The 24503-nt window shown below is 42.7% G+C and overlaps 1 protein-coding gene across 1 annotated transcript in view; it reads right to left on the bottom strand.

Annotated features, from left to right (window-relative positions):
• The window catches only part of TRIP12 (thyroid hormone receptor interactor 12), a gene marked incomplete in the record, with an annotated part of 166707 nt that overhangs the window by 81717 nt on the left and 60487 nt on the right, over positions 1–24503 (bottom strand). Inside the window, 3 exon segments of the mRNA XM_073625659.1 lie at positions 778–903; positions 3271–3404; positions 5594–5699. Of these exon segments, the coding sequence (XP_073481760.1) occupies positions 778–903; positions 3271–3404; positions 5594–5699 (366 nt within the window).

Genomic DNA, 24503 nt, shown 5'->3' with positions numbered 1-24503 from the left:
GTAAAACTTCTCAGGTTAAGGCTAATAGAGCAAAAGCTAGTAAAAAAACCCCATCACTCCCAACCCTATGGGGGGGGGGAAACTTCATACAGTCAGATTTCCAAACATGCCAGAAAAACAGCAAACTAATTTGTAAGTGTGCTAGTTCTAGGTTGATCATTACCCTTATATATCACAAAAAAACAATGCTTTGCTCTGTCATACAAGAATAGTGTGCCATGTGTATGCATGTAAATCAGTGGGTTGACAGTGCTGTAATATAAATACATGTGTGTGGTTTACTGAATCAATGACAGGGTAGGTGTACTCAACTCCATTCTAAGGCATTTTATTTGCAAAGATTTTTTGAGCAAAGTTTGTTACTAAAGTACTTGTGCAAGACACTCTGGAGTTAGGACTCCTCTTCCACAAAAAAATTATGCCAATTGTTGGCAAAACCATAAACCACAGAAAACACATATGCAGGGGAATTCATAAAGAGTGTCCAAGACGCTCTAGAACTTCATTGCACCTCTGCATTCGTTATCTACAAACTGGTAGTGACTTTTTTTAATTTTAGTTCCATTAAGAACTACCTGATTACATCACATTGTGTCAGTAAAGCGATCAAAACTGATTGTAAGGATTTTTGTATCTGGTGCATGCCATTTTAAAGGGCCACCAGAAAAGTAGGGGATAGGGTGTTTTTGAATTTCCTCCATAGTGTTAACATTTCCTATTATCTGTATTTTTATCTAAATGTGTGGCTGGGTATAGGAATGAATTGTGTGTGGTTACCTTGTAGCCGCCCCATTTCAGAGTCATCGCTCTCACTTTCTCCAGATGTAGTCATCCCCACAGCACCAGCTACAGAGCTAGAGGCTGGAGGGGAGAGAAGAGATGAAGACCTTTCGCCTGTTGCTCCTGTTAAAGTTGTAAGTCATGCTATTACAATATAATTAAAAGCTAATTTAGCTTGTCCTTTATGATAATACATATATCACACACACACACTATAAATGAAATGTCAGGTATCCAAGTCTTGTAGTAACACGAAAACCTTTGGTAGGCAACATCACACCTGACACTTGTAATGCTGTTTGTGCAGCACATTTCTGGTCAATCTAGTTAGAACAGTGAAAGTTTACAGTCTTGGGTCACAAGAGCACAGGACTTAAATTTTTTTTTTTTCCAGCAAAAAATAACTGATGTGGTACGGAATTTGAAGAGATTCCAGTGCATTTCCCGTACCACATTACAGTCATACTCTGTTCATGGGAACAGCTGCAGGTGTCTATGTTAATGACAGCCCAAAACACCCGTGCGATTAGATTCCACTGCAGGAATAAAAAAAAAAAATAAATAAATAAAAAGTGCCCGCACCTTTCACGCGGGTGCATTGTGATTTGCGGGGCAATTTGAGCCTTACAAAATGAATAGCGCAAATCATAATGCAAAGAATCGCATGCGATTTGAACACAGAATGCGGAGCGGTTCTTGTCCGAATCACATGTGGTTTCCTGCACCGCAATAGTGTGATTTGGGACCAAGACATACATTAAAGTATGGTCAACTAGAAAACAAACGACCACTTACTGTGAAACTGTCCTAAAACGAAAAATAAAAAAATTATGCATTACGGCTTACCAATTCTTAGATGCGTTGGCTGCATTGGTTTCTTTAAGCTTTTTCTTTCAAGTGGTTGAAAACCTTTAAATATACCCACTGAATGACTAGCTTCAGGTAATACACAAATAAAACCAATCCCTCTGCATAGGTTGTACCTGTTTATCTGTGGCCCCTCCTCTTTTCAGCCTTCTAAAAACACAGATCAAAAGCCATTTCTCAACTTCCTACCAGGAGGAGGCAGTGATCTGCTATCACACAGCACAGAGAGGAGAGCCGAGTGTATCCTGAGACCTGAGTAGAGGAAAAGGACCCCCCTCCCAAACTATACAGTCGCATAGGGAAACATGCACAGCAGAGGCTGTCACTGTGTACTAGAGGGGGGGGGGGGATGGATGGGGCCGTCTCCAGATATTCTGTGGTGTCGTCAGAAGTGAGTCGTGCAGATAGAGGAATCAAGGGAGACAAATCACACTCTGTGCTTTGGATTGAGGCAAGTGCCTACTTGGAGGGATATGCACTGTTCATTTTTCATTTCAGAGGTTTAAAACCACTTTAATTTTCATCTGTTGGTCCAGCCGTTTTTTTCTACTTGCTTTACCAGACCAAGCTGTCCGGCAAAAGTGGCAGTAAGGGTTCATATAGACTTGCTGTTGGCACATTAAAAAAATGCAGTTCCTGTTAATGGATCTCCGCCTACCAACTACAATAGAAGATAGGTTACAGGAATTGAACATGTGCATTGCTTACGGAAAGCAAATGTATCTCTTATGTAATGCTATGCACAAATTTAATTGCGGTTACTTAGATGCTTTGTAACCTGTATCACCCACATCTTACTACCGCCTTTAAATGTCTGTTATAAATGACAGCTTCATGTGGGCTGCGATGTAAAACTATGATCAAGCTCTCTGTTTAGTATCATGTTGGCTGTATTGGAGCTGTATTAGATTATATCTTTTTTTTATTAATGACCTATTCAACATTTAGCGGACAGAACCACTGCTAACTGTGACCCATTCAAGGGAATGCAGAAGTGCCACCAACACACCACAACCACATGCAATGCATGCAGGTGCGGTGTGCTGGTGTGCCACTTATGGGGTTTAAACAGGAGGTAAGGAAGCATCATACCTACTCCTCACTGCCTTTCAAACACCTCTGCAAATCTTACTGAAAATGGGGGTGTGGAAAACTTGCTGCATATCGAAACATAGCCTTAGAGAGTTGAGACAAACCATTCAACACTGACAGGGGTGCTTAAAATTATCAGTTTCTATGTAAAACCTTTTAACCCAAAAAGGAAAAAAAAAAAGGGGGGGGGAGTTGCTGTAACTGCTAAAATAGCCAGGGAAAAACCTAACCAAGCATAAAAACATGCAAACACCCACCATTTTATTCTCTAGAGCCTCTGCTTAAAAAAAAAAAAAAAAATTAGAGACTGTTTGGGGGTTTGAAGTAGTTTTCTAGCAGAAATTTATTTTACATGTAGGACAGGAATGTCAGAATTATATTTTGATGAGAAATATTTTGATAGTGTGCTCTCTAGTTATACTTATTATCTTGCATCAGATTACTCCACATATAGGGTGTAGCAATTTTTCACTTGTTAATATTTTAAAAACACATCAGATCATTACAGAACTGACACACTAGACATTGTACCTGCAGCTCCCTGGGTGGTATCATCTGTACGTGCAGCCGAAGAATTAGCACCCTCTTGGTTATCAGGATCAGCCATCTTCTCCTGTCGGCGAGCTTCAGCTGCAGCTCGCTTGGTCGGGCCAGAGCCTCGCCGACTAAGGGAAAAGTAAGGGGGGGGGAGAGTATTATATCTACCCAGAATTTTGCTTTAAAGGCGAAAAACAAACATTTTTGTTTATTACTGTACTGAGGAGTAAGCAGAAGCTAGAACCTAGTTGGTTATACAGTGGTGGTGTCAACTGAGCATTTAAAAAAAAAAAAAAAAAAAAAAAAAACACCACACACACATTATTCAGAGCTGCCACACAATACATATATACAATGTTATTCTGTGCTTTCAAAGATATGCTGTGAACTTAGTTCACCATAATGCTGATAGGAATATATAACGCTGCATTCACACCTAGGCAATTTGGATTGGGTGCAGAATTGCGGCAGAAGACAGCACACAATTGAGATGCCATTCAATGAATATTGAATTTCAATGCAAGCTAATCATAATTATTATGATACAGGATTTATATAGCTCTGACAGTTTACGCAGCACTTTACAACTTGAGGGTAGAGCTGGACGATTTTCTCCCCCCCCCCCCAAAAAAAAAAAAAAAAAATTACTTGATTCACTATTCGAATTATGTTTTTTTTTTGATGGACACCGCGCCGGTCCTAAGGAGCTGTGGGCAGGAGTTTTTAGGCGAGGCCGCGGCCTCAGATGATGACTTCTAAGTTGAAATGCGTCGGAAGGATATACTGAGACCACTGTCTTCTTTTATACAAGCGCTTGATTTTACTGCTAAACACGTGAGTGCATTTCCTTTGCTTTTCGTGTATTAAAATTTCCATACAGAGTTACGCTATATGCCTTCCTCTATCTTTTAATGGTGGGGCTGACTGCCTATATCTACTGAGTCCATCCATACCTTACACCTGTTCGGAGGTCCATCGGGAGGTCACATCTGGATAGAGCATCTGATCCCCTTGGTATATTATACCACAAAGCTTGATTGACTCACTAGGTTTACACCAGACCAACCAAGTTCAATCCCTCTGGTAAGCAGCTTCTGGTGTCTTTGGTGGTGGATCTACTATCAACTGTTATTACATAATACATATTTGAAGTTAAAGACTGTCACTACATTTTATATCCACACGTGGTTGAGGATTATCACACATGATTGAAGCTTGTCACTGACTTTTTTCTTTTTTGGACATCACACGTCCAAGTTCCTCTGTTTATAGACATCACATGTCATAATAGAGGACTGCTTGGATTATTTTTGAGCACATTTATTATTCACGCTTTTTTTTGTACTCATATTAATTTGTTATGGTTTATATGATCACATAAGCGCTGCACGTTTTACCCAATTTGTCATTTTTGCAACTATATCCACTGCTGTGCTGGCTGCTTTAGGTTTTTTTTTTTTTTTGATTTCTTTTATAGACAGCGCGGTATATATTTGTTTATAATTTACGAAGCCGTGGCCTCACCTAAAAACTCCTGCTCGCAGCTCCTCAGGACCGGTGTGGTGTCAGCACCGGTCCTGGGGAGCTGCAGGCAGGAGTTTTTAGGCAAGGCCGCTGCTTTGGCCTAGTCCGCGGCGTCCGGTCTGGCGGACTAGGCCGAAGCCTCACCTAAAAACTCCTGCCCGCAGCTCCTCAGGACCGGCGTGGTCAGTGCCGGTCCTGGTGAGAGAAAAAAAATTAAAAATCGATTTGCTGAAAATTTGAATCGATTTGACCTCTCAATTCGATTCAAGATTCAAATCAATTTTTTCCCCAGCCCTACTTCAGGGTAGACAGTACAACTACAATACACTTTAAAAAACAGTAGGAATCAGAGAGCCAAAAGGTAATAACTTGGGGGGGGGGGGGGGTGAGATTGCTGATGGAGAAAATAAATGTACAGTTACTTAGGTTGGGGCCAGATAGGCTTCTCTGAAGAGATGCATTTTCAGGGATCGTCTGAAAGTGGACAAAGTAGGAGATAGTCGGACAGATTAGGGTAGAGCATTCCAGAGGATGGGAGAGGTTCAGGAGAAGTCCTGGAGGCGAGTATGGGATGAGGTGACAAGGGAGATAGAGTGCAGGAGGTCCTGAGAGAAGCAAAGAGACCGATTTGGTTGGTATTTTGAGACCAGGTTAGTGATGTAGCTGGGGCCCAAGTTATGCATGGCTTTGTAAGTTATGGTTAGTATCTTGAAAGAGTACTTTGAAGTAGTACAGGAATATATAGAACACCTGCAACAAAAACGGTGGAAATAGGCTAGGATTCATTGCATACCTGGTGCTAGCACAGGAGCCCGTGGTCTTTTGTCGTGTGCTCCGCCGCAGACTGGGGAGCTCAGCAGGCGGCGAGTCACTGCGCTTCTTAGTGGATTTCCTTAAGTCTGAAAAAAAACAAAACAGGAGATTAGATTCAAGTGCTTACAGATTCCCCATCATTAGCTTCCCAAACTTATGTTTTGTACAGAACATTTGACTATTTGAGTAAATGACAGTTAACCATAAATCGGTCTCGAAAACAGACTTCTAGACACGAGACGTGACAATTAGACACATGATTACTTTACCGGAAGAGCATATTGCACTCCTTCCTAATAAAAAAAAAAAATTAAAAAACACATTTATTGCACATTACTATGTTTAAAACCTAACTTCAGCTGGTGGAGCTTTGCAGCAGACCTGTGAAAATGCAAGAGCTATATATCCTCAAAAGGACGCCTTTATCACACTTAATTGCCAAACACCAAGCACTTGGAGGATTAATTTTCCAATTCTATAATTTCTACCTAAATGTATCAAGTATCATTTTGGTCTTTAACTTTTGCATTTTACAAAACAAAAAAATTTGGCTTTCATATAGCGAGGAAGAGAATTTGTGCTATTTGCTTGTGATCATAAGAGGGAGATGCTCCGGTACCATCTTGCCCGTGATGCCCTAAGGCCCCTTTCACACATGCGGACCGTATGTCCGTATTTCATCCATCCGTTTTCGGATGAAATACGGACATACATGCATCCCTATGGGATAGCGGGTGTCAGCGGATGTACATCCGCTGACACCCGATGTTGTCCGACTCCGCTCTCGTCCGATTCTGCGGACGGAAGAAAATCCTATTTTTCTATCCGTCTGCAGAGCGGATCGGATGAACACGGACAGACGGTCCGTGTTCCTCCGATCCCCCATAGGGGAGAGCGGAGATCTGACAGGGCAGTCCCTGCACAGTGTGCGGGTCCCGCCCTGTCATCTGCCGGCTCAGCTGGGGAAAGCGGCGCGATCCCCGCTGAGCAGCGGATAAACACGGGGCGGATCAACACGGATCCGTCCCGTGTGAAAGGGGCCTAAAACAAGTGTGGCCCATGGGTGTCACCAGGACAGTAAGATGAGAAACAAAAATAAATATAAAAAACACTGTCAGCTGTTTTAATCCTACCTACTCCTACACGTGTTTGTCTTTATTCACGTTTGAGAGATTTCATAATACTCGCACAGAAAAATGGCAGAAAATTCCCCAATCTAGGTGTGCAAGGCTTGTCATGTCACACCCAAAAAAAAAAAAAAAAAAAGGACTCAAGGCTGTAATTGCTATCAAAAGGTGCTTCAACAAAGTACTAAGTAAAATGTCTGAATACTTTTGGCACATGTGAGATTTCAGTTTCTTCTTTTCTGAAATTCTGTTTTCACTTTGTCATTACAGGGTACTTGGTGAGGATTAATGAGAAAAAAAATTAATTTAACCACTTCAATACCAGGCACTTATACACCTTCCTGCCCAAGCCAATTTTCAGCCCTGTCGCAATTTGAATGACAATTGTGCGGTCATGCAACACTGTTCCCAAACATTTTTTATTATTTTGTTCCCACAAAATAGAGCTTTCTTTTGGTGGTATTTGATCACCTCTGCGATTTTTATTTTTTGGGAAAATTTTTTTTTTTTTTTAAAAACCCGAAAAATTTTGAAAAGAAAAGTTTTTGTTTCCGTTAAAATTTTTGTAAATAAGTACATTTTCTTCTTCAATGACGGGCACGGATAAGGCAGCACCGTTGGGCACTGGTATGCGGCACTGATGGGTGGCAAGGATGGGTACTTATAGGTGGGCACTGATGGACATGGATGGGCACTGATGGACACTGAAGGGTGGCATTGCTGGGCATCACTTGTCTGTACTGATCCATAATGTTGCCAGTCAGTGCCCATTTGTGGGCACTGATTATCATGTATTGGGCATATTTTTTATATGTGGATGGCCATAGGGTACATACCTGGCCATCCACATACTGGGGGCTTCCCTGGTGGTCCAGTGTGGGCATCCGTGGGGGGGTGGGCTGCGCTGATCATCAGCGCAGACCCCCCCCCCCCCCCCCCATCAGGAGAGCTCTTCTACTCGCTTCTGTCAGACGCAGGTGAGGAAAAGCCGATCAAAGGCTCTTCCTGTTTACATCGTGATCAGCTGTGATTGGACATGGCTGATCACGTGGAGGCTCTTTACCGAGATCGGTGTAGCGGTGTGTCAGACTGACACACCGCACCACCGATCGCCGCGATGTGCGCCCCCACGGGCGCGCGGTGGCTGTTATCCTGCTCAACGTCATATGACGCCCAGTCACAATAACTGAACCAACGCCCGGCCGCCATTTTGCTGTGTTTTTTTCATTAGACAGTTTGAGCTTTCTTTTTGTGGTATTTAAATCACTGCTGAGCTTGTTAATTTTTTTGCTAAACAAATGAAAATAGACCGACAATTGTGAAAAAAAAGTTTTAGTTTGTTATAAAATTCTCTAAATAAGTACCGTAAATTTTCTCCTTTACTGATGTGTGCTGATGAGGCATCACTGTTGGGCACAGTTGGGGCAGCACTGATCAGGACACCGATGACCAGTTCCCTGATAATCAATGTAGATTTTCCCTGTGTAGATTTGGCGGTTATGGGCTCTCCTCACACTGAGTCAGCGGGAGGAAAGGAGTGCCGATAACTGGTAAATCCTGTTTACGTAATCACCTGTGATTAGACACTGCTGGAAATATGGCAAAGAGACGCTGTGATTGGTGCTTTTACCCTGATCACAGGTGCATGCCGAAGCGTGCAGCAGGGGAGCGTTGGAAGCGCGGCGTGAGCCCGCGCTGTAGCTGTCTTTCGGCTATAGCGTGGGCTGGAGATAGTTAAAGAATTGCATCAGGCTGCAACATAACACAATTGAAAAAAGTGAAGGGGGTCTGAATACGTTATGAATGTATATACCTACATTAGGCCAGCTTGCCACAAGTATACATGCACGATACCTGATCAACATCTGTGGAAGCTGTAAATAACCTGAGCTACTACAGTGATGGCTGCAGTCTTCCAGGTGCCATGCCAAGCAGCTGCTCTTCTGCACAAAAACCACAGGATGACACTCGGCACAGTACCATTCAAAGAACACCTTGCATTATTCTCAAAGAATGCAAAGCGGTGTCTGATTGGACAAGGTGAGGTGGTGACAGCATGATCCCCAGCTATAGTGTTGCTCAGCACTCAGATAACCGTGACTATCACTGCACTAGTTCAGTCTACTACAGCGATTTACGGCTTCCACAGAGGTCGATCAGGTATTACACATACATACTTATATTTAGCCAAACAAGCCCAAAGCAAGCATGTATGCCAAAAATAGGATTTTTTAAAAACAGCTTACCTGTAAAATCCTTTTCTTTCGATGGACATCACGGGACACAGAGCCTCAGTAATTACTGATGGGTTATATAGGTATCACTGGTGATTGGACACTGGCACACCCTAACCAGGAAGTTCAACCCCCTATATAATTCCTCCCCTTGCAGGGATACCTCAGTTTTGTAGCCAAGCAATATAGTGTATTAGAAGAGGGGCGGGACCTCTGTGTCCCCTGATGTCCATCGAAAGAAAAGGATTTTACAGGTAAGCGGTTTTAAAAAATCCTATTTTCTTTCTCGAACAACACGGGACACAGAGCCTCATGAATTACTGATGGGATGTCCCAGAGCAATGCTATCTGAGGGGGGGGAACCACAACCAAGTAGAGTGCAATCAGGCCTGAGGACCCTGTACCGCTGCCTGCAGCACACTACGCCCAAAGGCGATATCCTCATGCCTTCTCACATCCACCTGCAGATTTGAGCCATAGAGGCCATAGAGGCCCGGTAATGCACTGCCCAAGAAGCACCAATAGCCCTTGTGGAATGTGCCCTGATCTGAAACGGAGGAATCTTCTGTTTCAAACCGTAAGCTTGAATGATCAATTGTCGAATCCATTTAGAAATGGTAGCTTTTGATGCTGCCTGTCCTCTACTGGGACCCTCTGACAGCACAAACAAAACATCCGTTTTGCGAATCTGAGCAGTCGCTTCCAGATAGGTCTTAACTGCTCTTACTACATCCAAAGAATGTAGTGATCTTTCTTCCGGAGAACAGGGATCTGGAAAAAAAGGAAGGTAGAACAATGTCTTGGTTTAGATGAAAATCTGAAACCACCGTTGGTAAAAAACTAGGATGAGGGCGCAGTACCACTCTATCCTTGTGTACAATCAAATAAGGCTCTTTACAGGAAAGAGCTGCTAATTCTGATACTCTTCTAGCAGAAGAGATGGCTACCAGAAAGATTAACTTCCTCGTCAGCAAGACCAAAGGAATCTGACATATTGGTTCAAAGGGCTGTTTCTGTAAAACAGACAGAACCAAGTTCAAGTCCCAGGGTTTTAGGGGCGCCTTAACCGGAGGATTAAGACGCATCACCCCCTGCATAAAGTTTCGGACCAAAGAATGCGAAGCAAGTGGCCATTGGAATAATACTGATAAGGCCGAGACCTGGCCCTTGATGGTACTCAAGGCCAGTTTCATCTCTAATACCAATTGTAGAAAATCAAGAATTCTACCTATCACTTATTTTCTGGGATGCCAACCTCTGGATTCACACCAGGATACATTAGCTTTCCAGACTCTATGATAAATCATTCTGGAAGCTGGCTTCCTTGCATTGATTAGGGTAGATATCACAGGACCTGAAAGCCCACGACTCTTCAGAACGTGGGTCTCAATAGCCAAACCGTCAAATTTAGCGTTTGCAAGACAGGATGGAACACTGGACCCTGAGATAACAGGTCTGGTCGTACCAGTAGTGTCCACGGGGAACCCACCGTCATCCTTACTATTTCCGCATACCACTTCCTTCTGGGCCACGCGGGGGCCACCAGAAGTACTGACTTCCTTTCCTGCCTGATCCTGCGAAGAAGTCGTGGCAGTAGCAGAATAGGCGGGAATGCATAAATCAGTGAGAACCGATGCCACGGAATCACTAACGCATCCGTCCCGCATGCAAGAGGATCCCTTGTCCTTGCCACAAATCTGTCTATCTTTTTGTTGAATCGAGATGCAAAGAGATCTACATCTGGAACCCCCCCCCCCATCTTTGGCATATGGCCCAAAAGACGTCGGGATGCAGAGACCATTCCCCTGGAAGTAACTGCTGGCGACTTAAATAGTCCGCCTGCCAGTTCTCTATCCCTGGGATGAAAACTGACGATATGCATGGCACCTGCTTCTCTGCCCAGACTAAGATCTGGTTCACCTCTTTTTGAGCAGCTCGGCTCCTGGTGCCTCCCTGATGATTGACATAAGCCACAGCTGTGGCATTGTCGGACTGGATCCTGACCGGGCAACCCTGTAGCCTGATAGTCCAGGCCTTTAGGGCTAGATATTCCGCACAGATCTCCAGAATGTTGATGGGTAAGGTCCTCTCGGTTTTGGACCATACCCCTTGAACCGCAGACTGTTCTCCATCACCTAAGACACTGGCGTAAAAACGGAGGTATCCCTGCAAGGGGAGGGATTATATAGGGGGTTGAACTTCCTGGTTAGGGTGTGCCAGTGTCCAATCACTGGTGATACCTATATAACCCATCAGTAATTACTGAGGATCTGTGTCCCATGATGTTCGAGAAAGAAATAAAGTTTTTAGTTTACCTGAAAAAATCCTTTTCGTGCAGTACAATCACAAGACATCTTCATATCCATTACAATAGAGTTAGGCTGCCACCTTCCAGTGACTGGAAGCTTGTATGTCCATACTTCTGGTGGGCTACAAGAGTGCACTTTTGCATTCCTATGACCTAGGATCAGTCGACAGCGGGCTAAAGCCTGCTATTGGGTCACAGAGCCACTCCAGTCTCTAAGTGTATCCTGAAAATGTTTGGATCCACAAACATATCTGACGGACAGCTAGCTCACCCTCCCAGCACACTGCTGAGAGCCTGAGTCAGATGCTCCCAACCCCCAGCCTGGTGCACTAGTGACTGGAGGAGCAGACCAGGGCGGGGACTAATCATCGCTTTCTGCTTATCGAAGAGCAGTCTGCTTTAAGATGGAATGAAGAGACCACGTTTGGTAATAAAGATGGGTGAGGACGCAAATGCACCTTGTCACTGGGGAGCACTATGAATGGTTCCTTACAGGCAAGAACAGCTATTTCTAAGACTCTACGAGCAATATCAACCAGAAATATAACCATTCATGTCAAAAGAACTAAAGTAATATCCCAGACCAGGTCAAATTGACATTTCAGCAATACAGAAAGTACAAAGTTGAGGTCCCACAAAGTCTTAACTAGTAGAACAATACACCTAAACCCCTTGTACAAATGTGTGCACAAAAAAAAAAAAAAAAAACAGCAAAGCAACAGATCTGAAAAAGACCAGCCAAAGCCAAAATTTTACTTTTGATTGTACTCAAGTCAAGACCTGGTCAACTCCAGATTTGAGAAATGCCAAGATGCATTCCACAACATATGTATGAGGATGAAGTCACCTAGCCTCACACCAGTTAAATTAAGACTTCAAAGTCCTGTGGAAAATCTTCTTTGAAGTCGTATTCCTAGTCTTCTGGTACCACAGCGTCAGAGTATTTAACTGCAAACGCTCAGGGGTCCTTAGTCATGGATATTCCCTTGAACACAAATGAGGGAAAATCCCACTACCTCAGTGTCAGTCGATAGCTGGGAAAGTCTGCCTGCCAATTTTATATGTTGGGAATGTGTAAGGCAGACAGGGTGGGGACAGGAATTTTCACCGAAGACAGCACGAGATCCACTTCTTACACAGCAGCCTGACTTTTCATGCCTCCCTGATGATTTATGTACACCACGGCCATGGTGGTTCGACTGAACCCTATACTGGAAGGCCTTCAGGTACCTGAGTGTTGTCTGAGTAGTGTGTGTGTGGATCGTTAGTACTTGTGTACTGTATACTTGAGTATTGCGAGTGCACGTAGGTCTGCGACTGTTCTGCGATTGCACGTAGGTCTGTGAGTACCTGTGTCTTGTCTTGCGTATTAGTGCCAGGAAGCTAGCCGTTAGGTAATTTGGACAGGGTAAAATCCCCAATCCTCACTAAATGTAATAGGTACGATGCACGGCAGGTGTGGAGAGGCGACCCTTTGTACATCTTGCGGCATGTATGCGTTCCTTGATCATCCAATCGAGGGCGAATACTGCTGTGCAAAATGTAAGCACATTGTTTCCCTGGAAGCCCAGGTTCTGAATCTGGGGAAACTATGCGGCATGTTCACCAATGCCGGGAGCATGGCGGACAAGATGGGTGAACTAGAGATACTGTTGAACGAGGAGGATTTGGATTTTGTGGGAATTTCAGAGACCTGGTTCAATAGCTCTCATGATTGGCTGGCAAACATTCAAGGGTATACCCTATACCGCAAGGACAAAGAGGGTAAAAAAGGGGGAGGGGTATGCCTATATATCAAGAATAATGTACAAGTGAATGTGAGACATGACATCACTGAGGGAGCTAGAGAGGAGGTGGAATCCTTATGGGTAGAGCTCCAAAGGGATGAAGCTAAGGGGAAAATAATACTGGGAGTATGCTATAGGCCCCCTAACCTGAGGGAGGAAGTGGAGACGGATCTCCTATCACAAATTGGATTAGCAGCAAGGATGGGAAGTGTTATCATAATGGGGGATTTTAATTATCCAGACATAGACTGGGCGGAAGGAACCGCGCATTCATTTAAGGCTCGCCAGTTCCTTAATGTCTTGCAGGACAATTTTACGGGTCAGATGGTAGATGCACCAACTAGAAATAAAACATTACTGGATCTACTGATTACCAACAATACAGACCTGATCATGGATGTGGAAATACGGGGCAATTTAGGTAACAGCGATCACAAGTCAATTAGTTTCAGTATAAATCACACAAATAGGAAACATAAAGGGAATACAAAGACACTGAATTTCAAAAGAGCAAACTTCCCTAAACTACAAACCTTGCTAAAAGGCATGAATTGGGATAAAATATTAGGAACAAAGAATACGGAGGAGAGATGGGTTTGCTTTAAGAGCATATTAAATAAGGGTATTAGCCAATGTATCCCATTGGCTAATAAATTTAAAAGAGCGAACAAAAATCCTGGATGGCTTAACTCCAATGTAAAAATGCATATAAAAGCAAAGGAGAAGGCCTTCAAAAAATACAAGGTTGAGGGATCATCCTCAGCATTCAGACTTTATAAAGAATGCTACAAGAAATGTAAGGGTGCAATTAGGACAGCTAAGATAGAACATGAAAGACACATAGCGGAGGAGTAATTCCAAACCAAAAAAATACTGCGCTATCCCTAAGATCAACAAACATTAAATGTGCGTCTGTGAAAACAAAAAATTTTGTTGGTGCTGCTGCAACCAAAAATGTGAGACAACCCACACTTAGATTATTGTATATAGGAAAGGCTGCGCTGCTACTATTAAGTGAGTGTGATCATGATCACTTTGTACGACCACAATTATAACACCCTTATGCTGAAAACAACAAGAAAAAATTATATTGCTAACAAACAATAAAAACTTGGATCTTATGCCAGCCGGCTCGCAGCTGCTGCCCGTAGCTTCCGGGATCAGCGATGTATGGTGCTGACGTCAGCACCATACATCGCTGATCCCGGAAGCTACGGGCAGCAGCTGCGAGCCGGCCGGCATATATTGTTTTACACGCAATTTAAAGCTTTCACACTGTAAGTGTATTTCCTACTTTTCTTTTAAATAAATGTTAACTGTATTACGCTATGGAGCTTTTTCTTTTTCATTTATCCTTGGGATCTGAGCGTTAACCCATTATTCAGTGGACCCCCTGAGCGGTGGCCTGAGGAGATATATTCCCAACAGAGACCCAGTGGCTGGGGGATACAGCCACTTACTCGTACGATCTCTGACAGGAGATCTAGTGATCTGGTAAGGGGCAGATTGGTTGAGGTGGAGGAATCTTCTTATCACGCTCCCCAAGGTGACAACATTTGCATGCCTCACACAGTCTGAAGAGTGGTGTTTTCTCTCTTTTGTGAAAGATTTTTCCAGCAAGAATATTCATTTTTATTTGTATGGACTTTGCTCATGTTACTTGGCTTTTGACTGTCCACATCCTAAGGAATAACTGTAATAGTTTAACTTGTGAGATCCAAGTTTTTATTGTTTGTTAGCAATATAATTTTTTCTTTATTGTTGTTTTCAGCATAAGGGTGTTATAATTGTGGTCGTACAAAGTGATCATGATCACACTCACTTAATAGTAGCAGCGCAGCCCTTCCTATATACATAGCAGAGGAGAGCAAAAAAAAAATCCCAAGAAATTCTTTAAGTATGTAAACAGTAAAAAAGGGAGGACAGACCATATTGGCCCCATAAAGAATGAGGAAGGACATCTGGTTACAAAGGATGGGGAGATGGCGAAGGTATTGAATTTATTCTTCTCCTCAGTCTTCACGAGTGAATCGGGGGCTTCAGTAACCAAAACTGCAGTGTTTATCCTCATGACACAACACAGGAAGCACCTCCATCGTTAACAGAGGACAGAATTCAAATTAGACTTGAGAAACTTAACATTAATAAATCACTGGGACCAGATGGCTTGCATCCGAGGGTACTTAGGGAACTCAGTCAAGTGATTGCCAGACCGTTGTTCCTAATTTTTACAGATAGTCTACTGACTGGAATGGTACCAGCTGATTGGAGAAAAGCCAATGTAGCACCAATATTTAAAAAGGGCCAAAAATACATCCCTGGGAATTACAGACCAGTTAGCCTAACATCAATAGTATGTAAACTCTTGGAGGGGATGATAAGGGACTATATACAAGATTTTACTAATAAGAACGGTATCATTAGCAGTAATCAGCATGGATTCATGAAGAATCGTTCTTGCCAAACCAATCTATTAACCTTCTATGAGGAGGTGAGTTGCCTTCTAGATAAAGGAAGGCCCGTAGACATGGTGTATCTGGATTTTGCAAAAGCACTTGACACAGTTCCCCATAAACGTTTACTGTACAAAATAAGGTCCGTTGGCATGGACCATAGGGTGAGTACATGGATTGAAAACTGGCTACAAGGGCGAGTTTAGAGGGTGGTGATAAATGGGGAGTACTCAGAATGGTCAGGGGTGGGTAGTGGGGTTCCCCAGGGTTCTGTGCTGGGACCAATCCTATTTAATTTGTTCATAAAGGACCTGGAGGATGGGATAAACAGTTCAATCTCTGTATTTGCAGACGATACTAAGCTAAGCAGGGCAATAACTTCTCCGCAGGATGTGGAAATCTTGCAAAAAGACCTGAACAAATCAATGGGGTGGGCGACTACATGGCAAATGAGGTTCAATGTAGAAAAATGTAAAATAATGCATTTGGGTGGCAAAAATATGAATGCAATCTATACACTGGGGGGAGAACCTCTGGGGGAATCTAGGATGGAAAAGGACCTGGGGGTCCTAGTAGATGACAGGCGCAGCAATGGCATACAATGCCAAGCTGCTGCTAACAAAGCAAACAGAATATTGGCATGCATTAAAAAGGGGATTCATTCCAGAGATAAAACGATAATTCTCCAGCTCTACAAGGCTCTGGTCCGGCCGCACCTGGAGTATGCTGTCCAGTTCTGGGCACCAGTTCTCAGGAAGGATGTACTGGAAATGGAGCGAGTACAAAGAAGGGCAACAAAGCTAATAAAGGGTCTGGAGGATCTTAGTTATGAGGAAAGGTTGCGAGCACTGAACTTATTCTCTCTGGAGAAGAGACGCTTGAGAGGGGATATGATTTCAATTTACAAATACTGTACTGGTGACCCCACAATAGGGATAAAACTTTTTCGCAGAAGAGAGTTTAAAATAAGACTCGTGGCCACTCATTAAAATTAGAAGAAAAGAGGTTTAACCTTAAACTACGTAGAGGGTTCTTTACTGTAAAAGCGGCAAGGATGTGGAATTCCCTTCCACAGGCGGTGGTCTCAGCAGGGAGCATTGATAGCTTCAAGAAACTATTAGATAATCACCCGAATGACCGCAACATACAGGGATATACAATGTAATACTGACACATAATCACACACATAGGTTGGACTTGATGGACTTGTGTCTTTTTTCAACCTCACCTTCTATGTAACTATGTACTATGTAACTATGTAACAAAAAAAAACAAACTTTCAAATATATATTAAAACTGCGAGTCCATAAAGGTGCATGTCTCTTTAAAAGGGTGAAAATGCAACTAAAGTGACAGCCCAGTTAACTCTCCAACAAGTGCCCACACGCAGGCGTATTTACACCGTAATAGTGTCCAAATGCCTTACTGCATATATTTGACCTCTAACCTGCAAGATCAACAGCCCATATGAAATGACAATCCAGCAAGCAGAATCACCACAGGTCCTCAGGTACCAGCATCTACGCAAGAGTCACATATTAAATATAAAGAGAAAGGGCAGTGTAATACTGCATAAAGTGCACTCACAATAATGGCCAAGAAGCACAGGTATATAGAACAAACAGCATCGCCGCAAACCACCAACGAGCAAGACGACGGCACTAGCCAGGCGATGCCTAATAAGTTTGGTCACGCACATCAGAGAAGAGGGCTGGCCAGCGACGACTGACGTCCAACTTATATGCCAATTTGGAGATTTCAAACTTGAGATCGAGATGGGGCAACTTCCAGCCCCTTACTGAGCATGATTTTTTTTCCTGACCTATTCAGTCTGCGCCCACACACACACACTTGCTATGCTCATTACAATTTCGACCCAGAACTGAGCATCAATGCAGCAAAACGCAGGCACAAGGTTCCACATTAAATAGGTATGTTTACAGTGCATCCAGAAAGTATTCACAGCGCTTCAACTTTTCCACATTTTGTTACGCTACAGCCTTATGGATTAAATTAATTATTTTCCTCACAATTCTACAAACAATACCCCATAACGACAATGTGAAAGAAGTTTTAAATAGTTGTAAATATATTTAAAAAAAAAAAAAAAAAATTTATATCACATGTACATAAGTATTCACAGCCTTTGCTCAATACTTTGCTGAAGCACCTTTGGCACCAATTACAGCCTCAAGTCTTTTTGGGTAGGACGCTACAAGCTTAACATACCTATTTTTGGGCAGTATCTCCCATTCTTCTTTGCATGACCTCTCAAGTTCCATCAAGTTGGATGCGGGGTGTCGATGCACGTCCACTTTTAGAACCCTCGAGAGATGTTCAATCGAGTTCAAGTCTGGCTGGGCCACTCAAGGGCATTCACAGAGTTGTCCCATAGCCACTCCTTTGTTATCTTGGCTATGTGCTTAGAGTTGTTGTTCTGTTGGAAGATGAACCTTCACCCCAGTCTGAGGTTCAGACCGCTCTGGAGCAGGTTTTCATCAAGGATATCTCTGTACATTGCTGCTTTCATCTTTCACTCGGTCCTGACTAGTCTCCCAGTTCCTGCCGCTGAAAAACATCGCCACAGTAAGATGCTGCCACCATGATTCACTGTAGGGATTGTATTGGCTAGGTGATGAGCAGTGCCTGGTTTCCTCCAGACATGACACTTGTCATATAAGCCAAAGAGTTCAATCTTTGTTTCATCAGAACAGAGAATTTTGTTCCTCATGGTCAGAGTCCTTCAGGTGCATGTTGGCAAACTCCAGGCAGGCGGTCATGTGCACACTGGAGCTCTGTCAGAATGGCCATCGGGTTCTTCTTCACCTAAGGCCCTTCACCCCCGATCGCTCAGTTTAGCCAGGGGGCCCACTCTAGGAAGAGTCCTGTTGGTTCCAAACTTCTTCCATTAACAGATGGAGGCCACTGTGCTCCTTCAATGCTGCAGAAATGTTGCTGTAACCTTCCCGAGATCCATGTCACATTACAATCCTGTCTACAGACAATGCCTTGGACTTCATGGCTTGGTTAACTGTGGGACCTTATATAGACAGGTGTGTGTCTTTCCAAATCAAGTCCAATCAACGGAATTTACCACAGGTGGACTCCAAACAAGTTATAGAAACATCTCAAGGATGATCAGTGGATGCAGGATGCACCTGAGCTCAATTTAGAGTGTTATGGCAAAGGCTGTGAATACTAATGTACTCACTTTTTTCTTTTTAATAAATTTGCAAAGATTTAAAACGTCTTTCACGTGGTCATTATGGGGTATTGTTTATAGAATTTTGAGGAAAATAATGAATTTTAGGCCCCTTTCACATGGGGCGCATCCGTTTTGACTGACTCCACTTGCTCAGCGAGAATCGCTCCACTGAGCAGGTGGATGACAGGTCAGTCTCTGCTCACTCTGCAGAGACTGACCTGTTCGATCCCCACTCGCTTCTATGGGGAGATCAGATGAAAACAAACAGCCTGTCAGTTTTCATCTGATCCCACCCGCTGGATAGATGGTGAACGCCATACGTCTGTTTTTAGCAGATTTTGTCAGATCAGTTGTAAGCGGACACTTATCCACTGACATCCCCCCCTCCCCATAGAGGACAACGGGACAACTGTTTGGGTCTGTCTAAAAAATGGACAGGCAGACCCTATCCATTTTGGAATAAGTCTGTAACGTAACAAAATGTGGAAAAAGTGAAGCGCTGTGAATACTTTCCGGATGCACGGTATATCAACAGCTCACTGATCACACCTATGTTCCGTGAGCTGTAGATGTGACTAATATTTCAGGGGTACCCCAAGATCTCAAACTATTTCCCAAGTGTTCTTCCAAGGTAAAAAGGTTGAGAAACACGGTTATAGATGGTGAATTTTCTAAGATAATCCCACATCTCTATATTTTGCATGTTCTTTCCTGCTTAAGTTATGTTCAGGAACATTTAGCTGCATTAATGTGCATATATTTCATATACGTTTAGAAAGGTCTTCTAAAAATGCATATAAAAACGCAGATTCTCTCCTTTCCTCTAGCACAGTGGTTCTCAACCTTACTAGTGCCGTGACCCATTGATAAAATTTCTCAAGTTGTGGAGACCCCCAACTGTAAAATTATTTTCGTAGTGTGGGTTCTCAGCAACCAAGGCAAGACAAGTAATTTGCGCCCCTAACCCACGGATATTTAGCGCTCCCCGAGTCCCTTCCGCTTAGGATGTACCACTCTTTGTTCTCCTTTCTTTCCCTTTTTTACCTCTCTATCTTAATTTCTTGTTTTTTTCCCCATCCCTCTCTCCCCGTCTTTTTTGTTCTCTTATTCTCTTTGTTCCTTCCCCTTCAATGCATTCTCTATTTTTATTTCCTTCTCTTACTCCTTGGTAGGAATGGGATGAGTGGCAGTGCTGAGGGAGAATTGGGATGAGTGGCAGTGCTGGTGGGGGATGAGATCAGTGGCAGTGCTGGTGGGAGTTCTGCTCTTGATCAAAGTCATCTGCCGATCTGAGAACTGTAGTGGGGACTTTTAATGGCAACTATAATCACAGGTAGTGTTGCTCACTGTGTCTCCGACTTTGTGGTGTCTTGCAGCAGTGACACCTATGCTGAAATCAGGAGATAGTGTCTCCTTCAGCCCCTCCCACTTCACATTCCTCACCAGTCAGCTGACCTCTAGTCTCTGCCCCCCAGCTATGCCGTGAACTGAATAGGTGGCTGTGAAGAGGCTGAGTGGGCGGCCACCGGCTCCAGGGACAGCCCTTCTGGACGGCCTTGAAAAGGCTGGGAGAGCAGTGCAGGCTTCAGGAACAGCCCAGGATTCAATGAACCCTGGCAAATCGTCATTTGACCCCCAGGTTGAGAACCACTGCTCTAGCAGATGACAGTGTATCAGGCCTTAAGCTGCAACACGTTAAAGTATCTATATCTAAAAACAAACAATACAGAAGAAAATGCTGCTTTTGGGGCCAACTAAGCTTTCCTGTGAGACTCCGCATGGATTTCTGTGAACAGCTGCAGGCAGGAAGCCCCAGGTTGCATTCAAGCTTTAGTTTTTCATGTGTGCAAAATCTTTAACAAAACTTGCAAACATGCCTGTTGGGCTTGCGCTGCCGCTCATTGTTAATGGCACCCCAAATGTAGAAAAAAGGGTGTGCGTTAAATGTCCGTCAAAACAAGCTAAATGCGACAAAATGCATGGTTAAACACTCAATGGTCAACAACTTAAAATGATGCATGAGCTACTTTGCTGCCTTAGTCACACGTAGAGCAGTCTACTGAAATCAATGTGGTCCAATTTTGCATGCATTCACAAATAGTTAAATGCGAATGCAGCCTCATATAAAGCAATAAGAGGCTAAAAGAACCTGAAACAATTTGCTGCCATTTGCATATAAATCAGACATGCATTTACCTGTGGATGACTGGCCCTGGGCGCAAACAATCTGCGCCCAGGGCTGATCGTCTACAAGTAATCTCTATATGTTCAATGCAAATGGCCACAAGTGGCTGCGGGAGCTGTCGGCTTCTTATAGCTTCGTATAAGGCTTCCTGTCTGCATCTGTTTGCCGGAAACTCAGTTGGGTCTCCCGCATTTAATTGTAGTTGAATCCAAACCACTTAAGGACCCTCCCACAGAAAGCACACCCAGGGAACACAGTTAACCCTTTGATTGCCTGGTAACCCCTTCCCCACTAGTGTCATTTATACAGCCATAAAAACAAAAAAAAAAAATGCTGATCGCCAACATTATTAGTAAAAACAATAAAAAAAATAAATAAATAAATAAACTCCATAAATCTATCCCATAGTTTATAGATGCTATAACTTTTGCACAAACCAATCAATATACACTTTTATAGCAGAAAGTAAAAAATGGTTTCTGTTTATAGCACAAAAAATAAAAACCGCAGGTGATCAAATACCACCAAAAGAAAGCTCTATTTGTGGAGAAAAAAAGGGCATCAATTTTATTTGGGTACAGCGTCGCACGACCACGCATTTGTCAGTTAATAACCGTAACACAAACAATTGCCTGGTCAGGAAGGGGTAAACCTTTCGGGCTGAAGTGGTTAATGAGGCCTGCCGCTGCTTATAGAGTTGGCCACAATTCTGGAGGTCTTGGCAAGTCAAATACAGAACTCTACAGAAACTGCTTTCACATGTTTCAAGCAAGCAGTAGAATGAAATAGAAGCGGCATTTTCTGCAGGAAACTAATTTCCATTTATGTATTACAGCAAAACTGTTAACATAGATTTATAATAACATTCGATTATGGGTACATTTAGGCTTCATGTACACGGGACATTTTTACAACCTCTCCTGAATGATTTAACTTGACAGAGAGTAACCCATGTTTAAAATGCCCGTTTTGCCGTCTTAAGCCACGTTTGCGTTTAGAAGCGTTTGTAAAAAAAAAAAAAAAAAAAAAAAAATTTCCAAAATAACCAAAAATGAAGAAATGCCTGTAAACAAAACGCGGCTAAGCGCGAGTTACCGCGTTTAGCGTTTGAAATGCCTCTAAGCTCAGCTTCTGAACGCATTTTTTTTTGGGTTCCAAAAAAAAGCCTCTAAACGCAACTGCCTAGAAACTACTATAAACTAACCTGTGTACATGTACTGATAAGATAACACAGGAGAGTTCAGGAGCATTTGAAAAAAATGCCCAACTGCTCCTAAATGTCCGTTTACCAGCAGCAGTGTACATGAGGCCTTAAAGTTACTACTTAGACTATATTTCTTTTCTGCCTGAAAAAACGATTTATTCACTTCCTTGACTAAAGAAACCAGTGTTGTGATAATGCAGACTGGACACCCCAAAAGGCTGTGTGAGAGGGCAAAAGGCAGCTAGGTTGTTCAGTACACAGATCAGCCATGGCATTTTTAAAGTACAACTAAAAGTCAAAACCTAAATTAAACAGAATGATTAGACAGAATGTCATTTTTTGTCCTGACAAATGTCTGACATTCTGCCCATGTGTACAGGGCTTTAGCTGCATTCCAAACACCCTTTAGCAGGACAGGATTAGCAGAATTCAACACAAACCACATCTCAGTCTCACTCTAAAGGCTGCATCCACAGAGGCCTGGACGTACACCTTTGGAGGACATATAAACCCAAAGACGTTTACAAAGCTGAGCAACAGAAGCTTTTGTCGGAAAACCCAAGAAATGTCAATCGACCAGATGAAGTGAGCATGTAGTGGTACATTTATCCTTGAAAGCATAAGACAACAATGAGTTGTCTTAGTCACCTAGCAATGGTGGGTTTAGAAGCAGGATATTCTTTAAAGTGGCTACAGAGTCCAAACATTTTTTTACCTAAACCACTAGCGGAAATCGCCCCATCACAAAAATACAGCCCCTCTATAAGTTGCTGATCACCGCCATTACTAGTATATAAAAAAAAAAAAAAAAAAAGAAATTCTAATAAATATAAATATATATCTATACACACACCATAGTTATTAGATGCTATAACTTTCACGTAAACCAATATACAGTTATTGATTAATATGTAGCAGAATACATTTCTGCCTACATTTTTGAAGCGATCTGATTTTTTTATTTTTCTTATTGGATGTGTTATAGCAGAAGCTAAAAATTATTTTATTTTTTTTTCAAAATTTTTCGGTCTTTGCTCATTTATATAATCAACAATAAGGAAAAAAAAAAAAAGTGGTGATCAAATACCACCAAAAGAAAGCTCTATTTGTAAAAAAAAAAAAAAAAAATATAATATAAACTTATACAATATTATATAAACTTATATTTAATATAAACTTCATTTGGGTACAGGGTTGCATGACCCCGCAATTGCCAGTTAAAGTAGCGCAGTGCTGAATAGCAAAAATTAAGGTGGTAAAAATCTTCATTTCTAGTCTCAGACTTCGCTGAGGCAGCTGGAGCCACTGGATTCTCACTGGAGGAAAAGCATATATTTAGCTAGAATGGAGTGTAGTGAATTATGACATTCATTGCCAGAGCTAGAGGATCCTTGTTGAACCTAGAGGCCAAAATGTCCACCTGAGGACAAGAGAGTGAAGGGACAACTCCCAGTGGTTCAGGTGGTGACTGCCGAGGAAATCTGCCTGTCATTTATGTACTCCTGCAATGTGAACAGCAGAGTTCGCTAGACAGTTCTTTGCTCAGAAAATAATCAGGTTTAATTAAAGGCTGCTTAAAGTGGAGTTCCGCCCAAAAGGGGAAGCTTGTTTGCCTCTCTCCCTCACTGTATTTCTGAGATCATACATTGCACTGTATTGTAGTTTAAGATGGGGATATTAACCTTTGGGTAATTTTATACAGGAATCTTATTTTAATTTTTTTTTTTAAAGTTATGTTTATTTGGATTGGTCATCCCTGGAGGCATATTTATATAATGCCAATTCTTAGCGTTTGTATATAGTCTGTTACTTAGGGATGATGCCTCCTCGGGTGTAATTATATAGCTATGCACATGACACTCCACCTAAACCTTTTGGTTTTAGTATGCAGTACCTGAAACATTACAGGCCAACCCCATAGCACAGGGCTCGGCCATGGTTTCTAAGGTATTACAAGGGTATTACCAAAAGGGCACTAGCAAAAAAACATAGGTCTTACAAAGTGGAGTATGCGCAGGAGATGTATCCAAAAGCTTTGCCAATGTCCAGTCAACGGAAAGAAGCAGCAGCCTACTACCCAGGGTCTATGAATATCAAGCCTGTATCCTGCACTGTACCATTAAGGGGATTATTAAGTCTCATAAAATGTCCATCAGGCTACAGTTGTTTCTGTAGCAAATACCACATATGTAGCCTAAGAACCAAAAAAGAAGAAACCTCAACCCAAAATGAAACAGCAGGCTAGTCCATTTTGCTGAAATTTCATTGCAGCAGCTCAAAATGGTAGTTTGTAGGGCCCCCACACAAGCTTGCATGCATGCCCGACGTCTGGGCATGCACCTAATGAGACGAGAGGTGGTGTTGTAGGGTATTTCCTCCCTGGGCAT

This window comes from Aquarana catesbeiana, linkage group LG04, assembly GCF_042186555.1.
Source record: "Aquarana catesbeiana isolate 2022-GZ linkage group LG04, ASM4218655v1, whole genome shotgun sequence".
Lineage (NCBI taxonomy): Eukaryota > Metazoa > Chordata > Amphibia > Anura > Ranidae > Aquarana > Aquarana catesbeiana.
The sequence above is the reverse complement of the archived record's forward strand: the minus strand, read 5'-3'. Positions and strand labels throughout refer to the sequence as shown.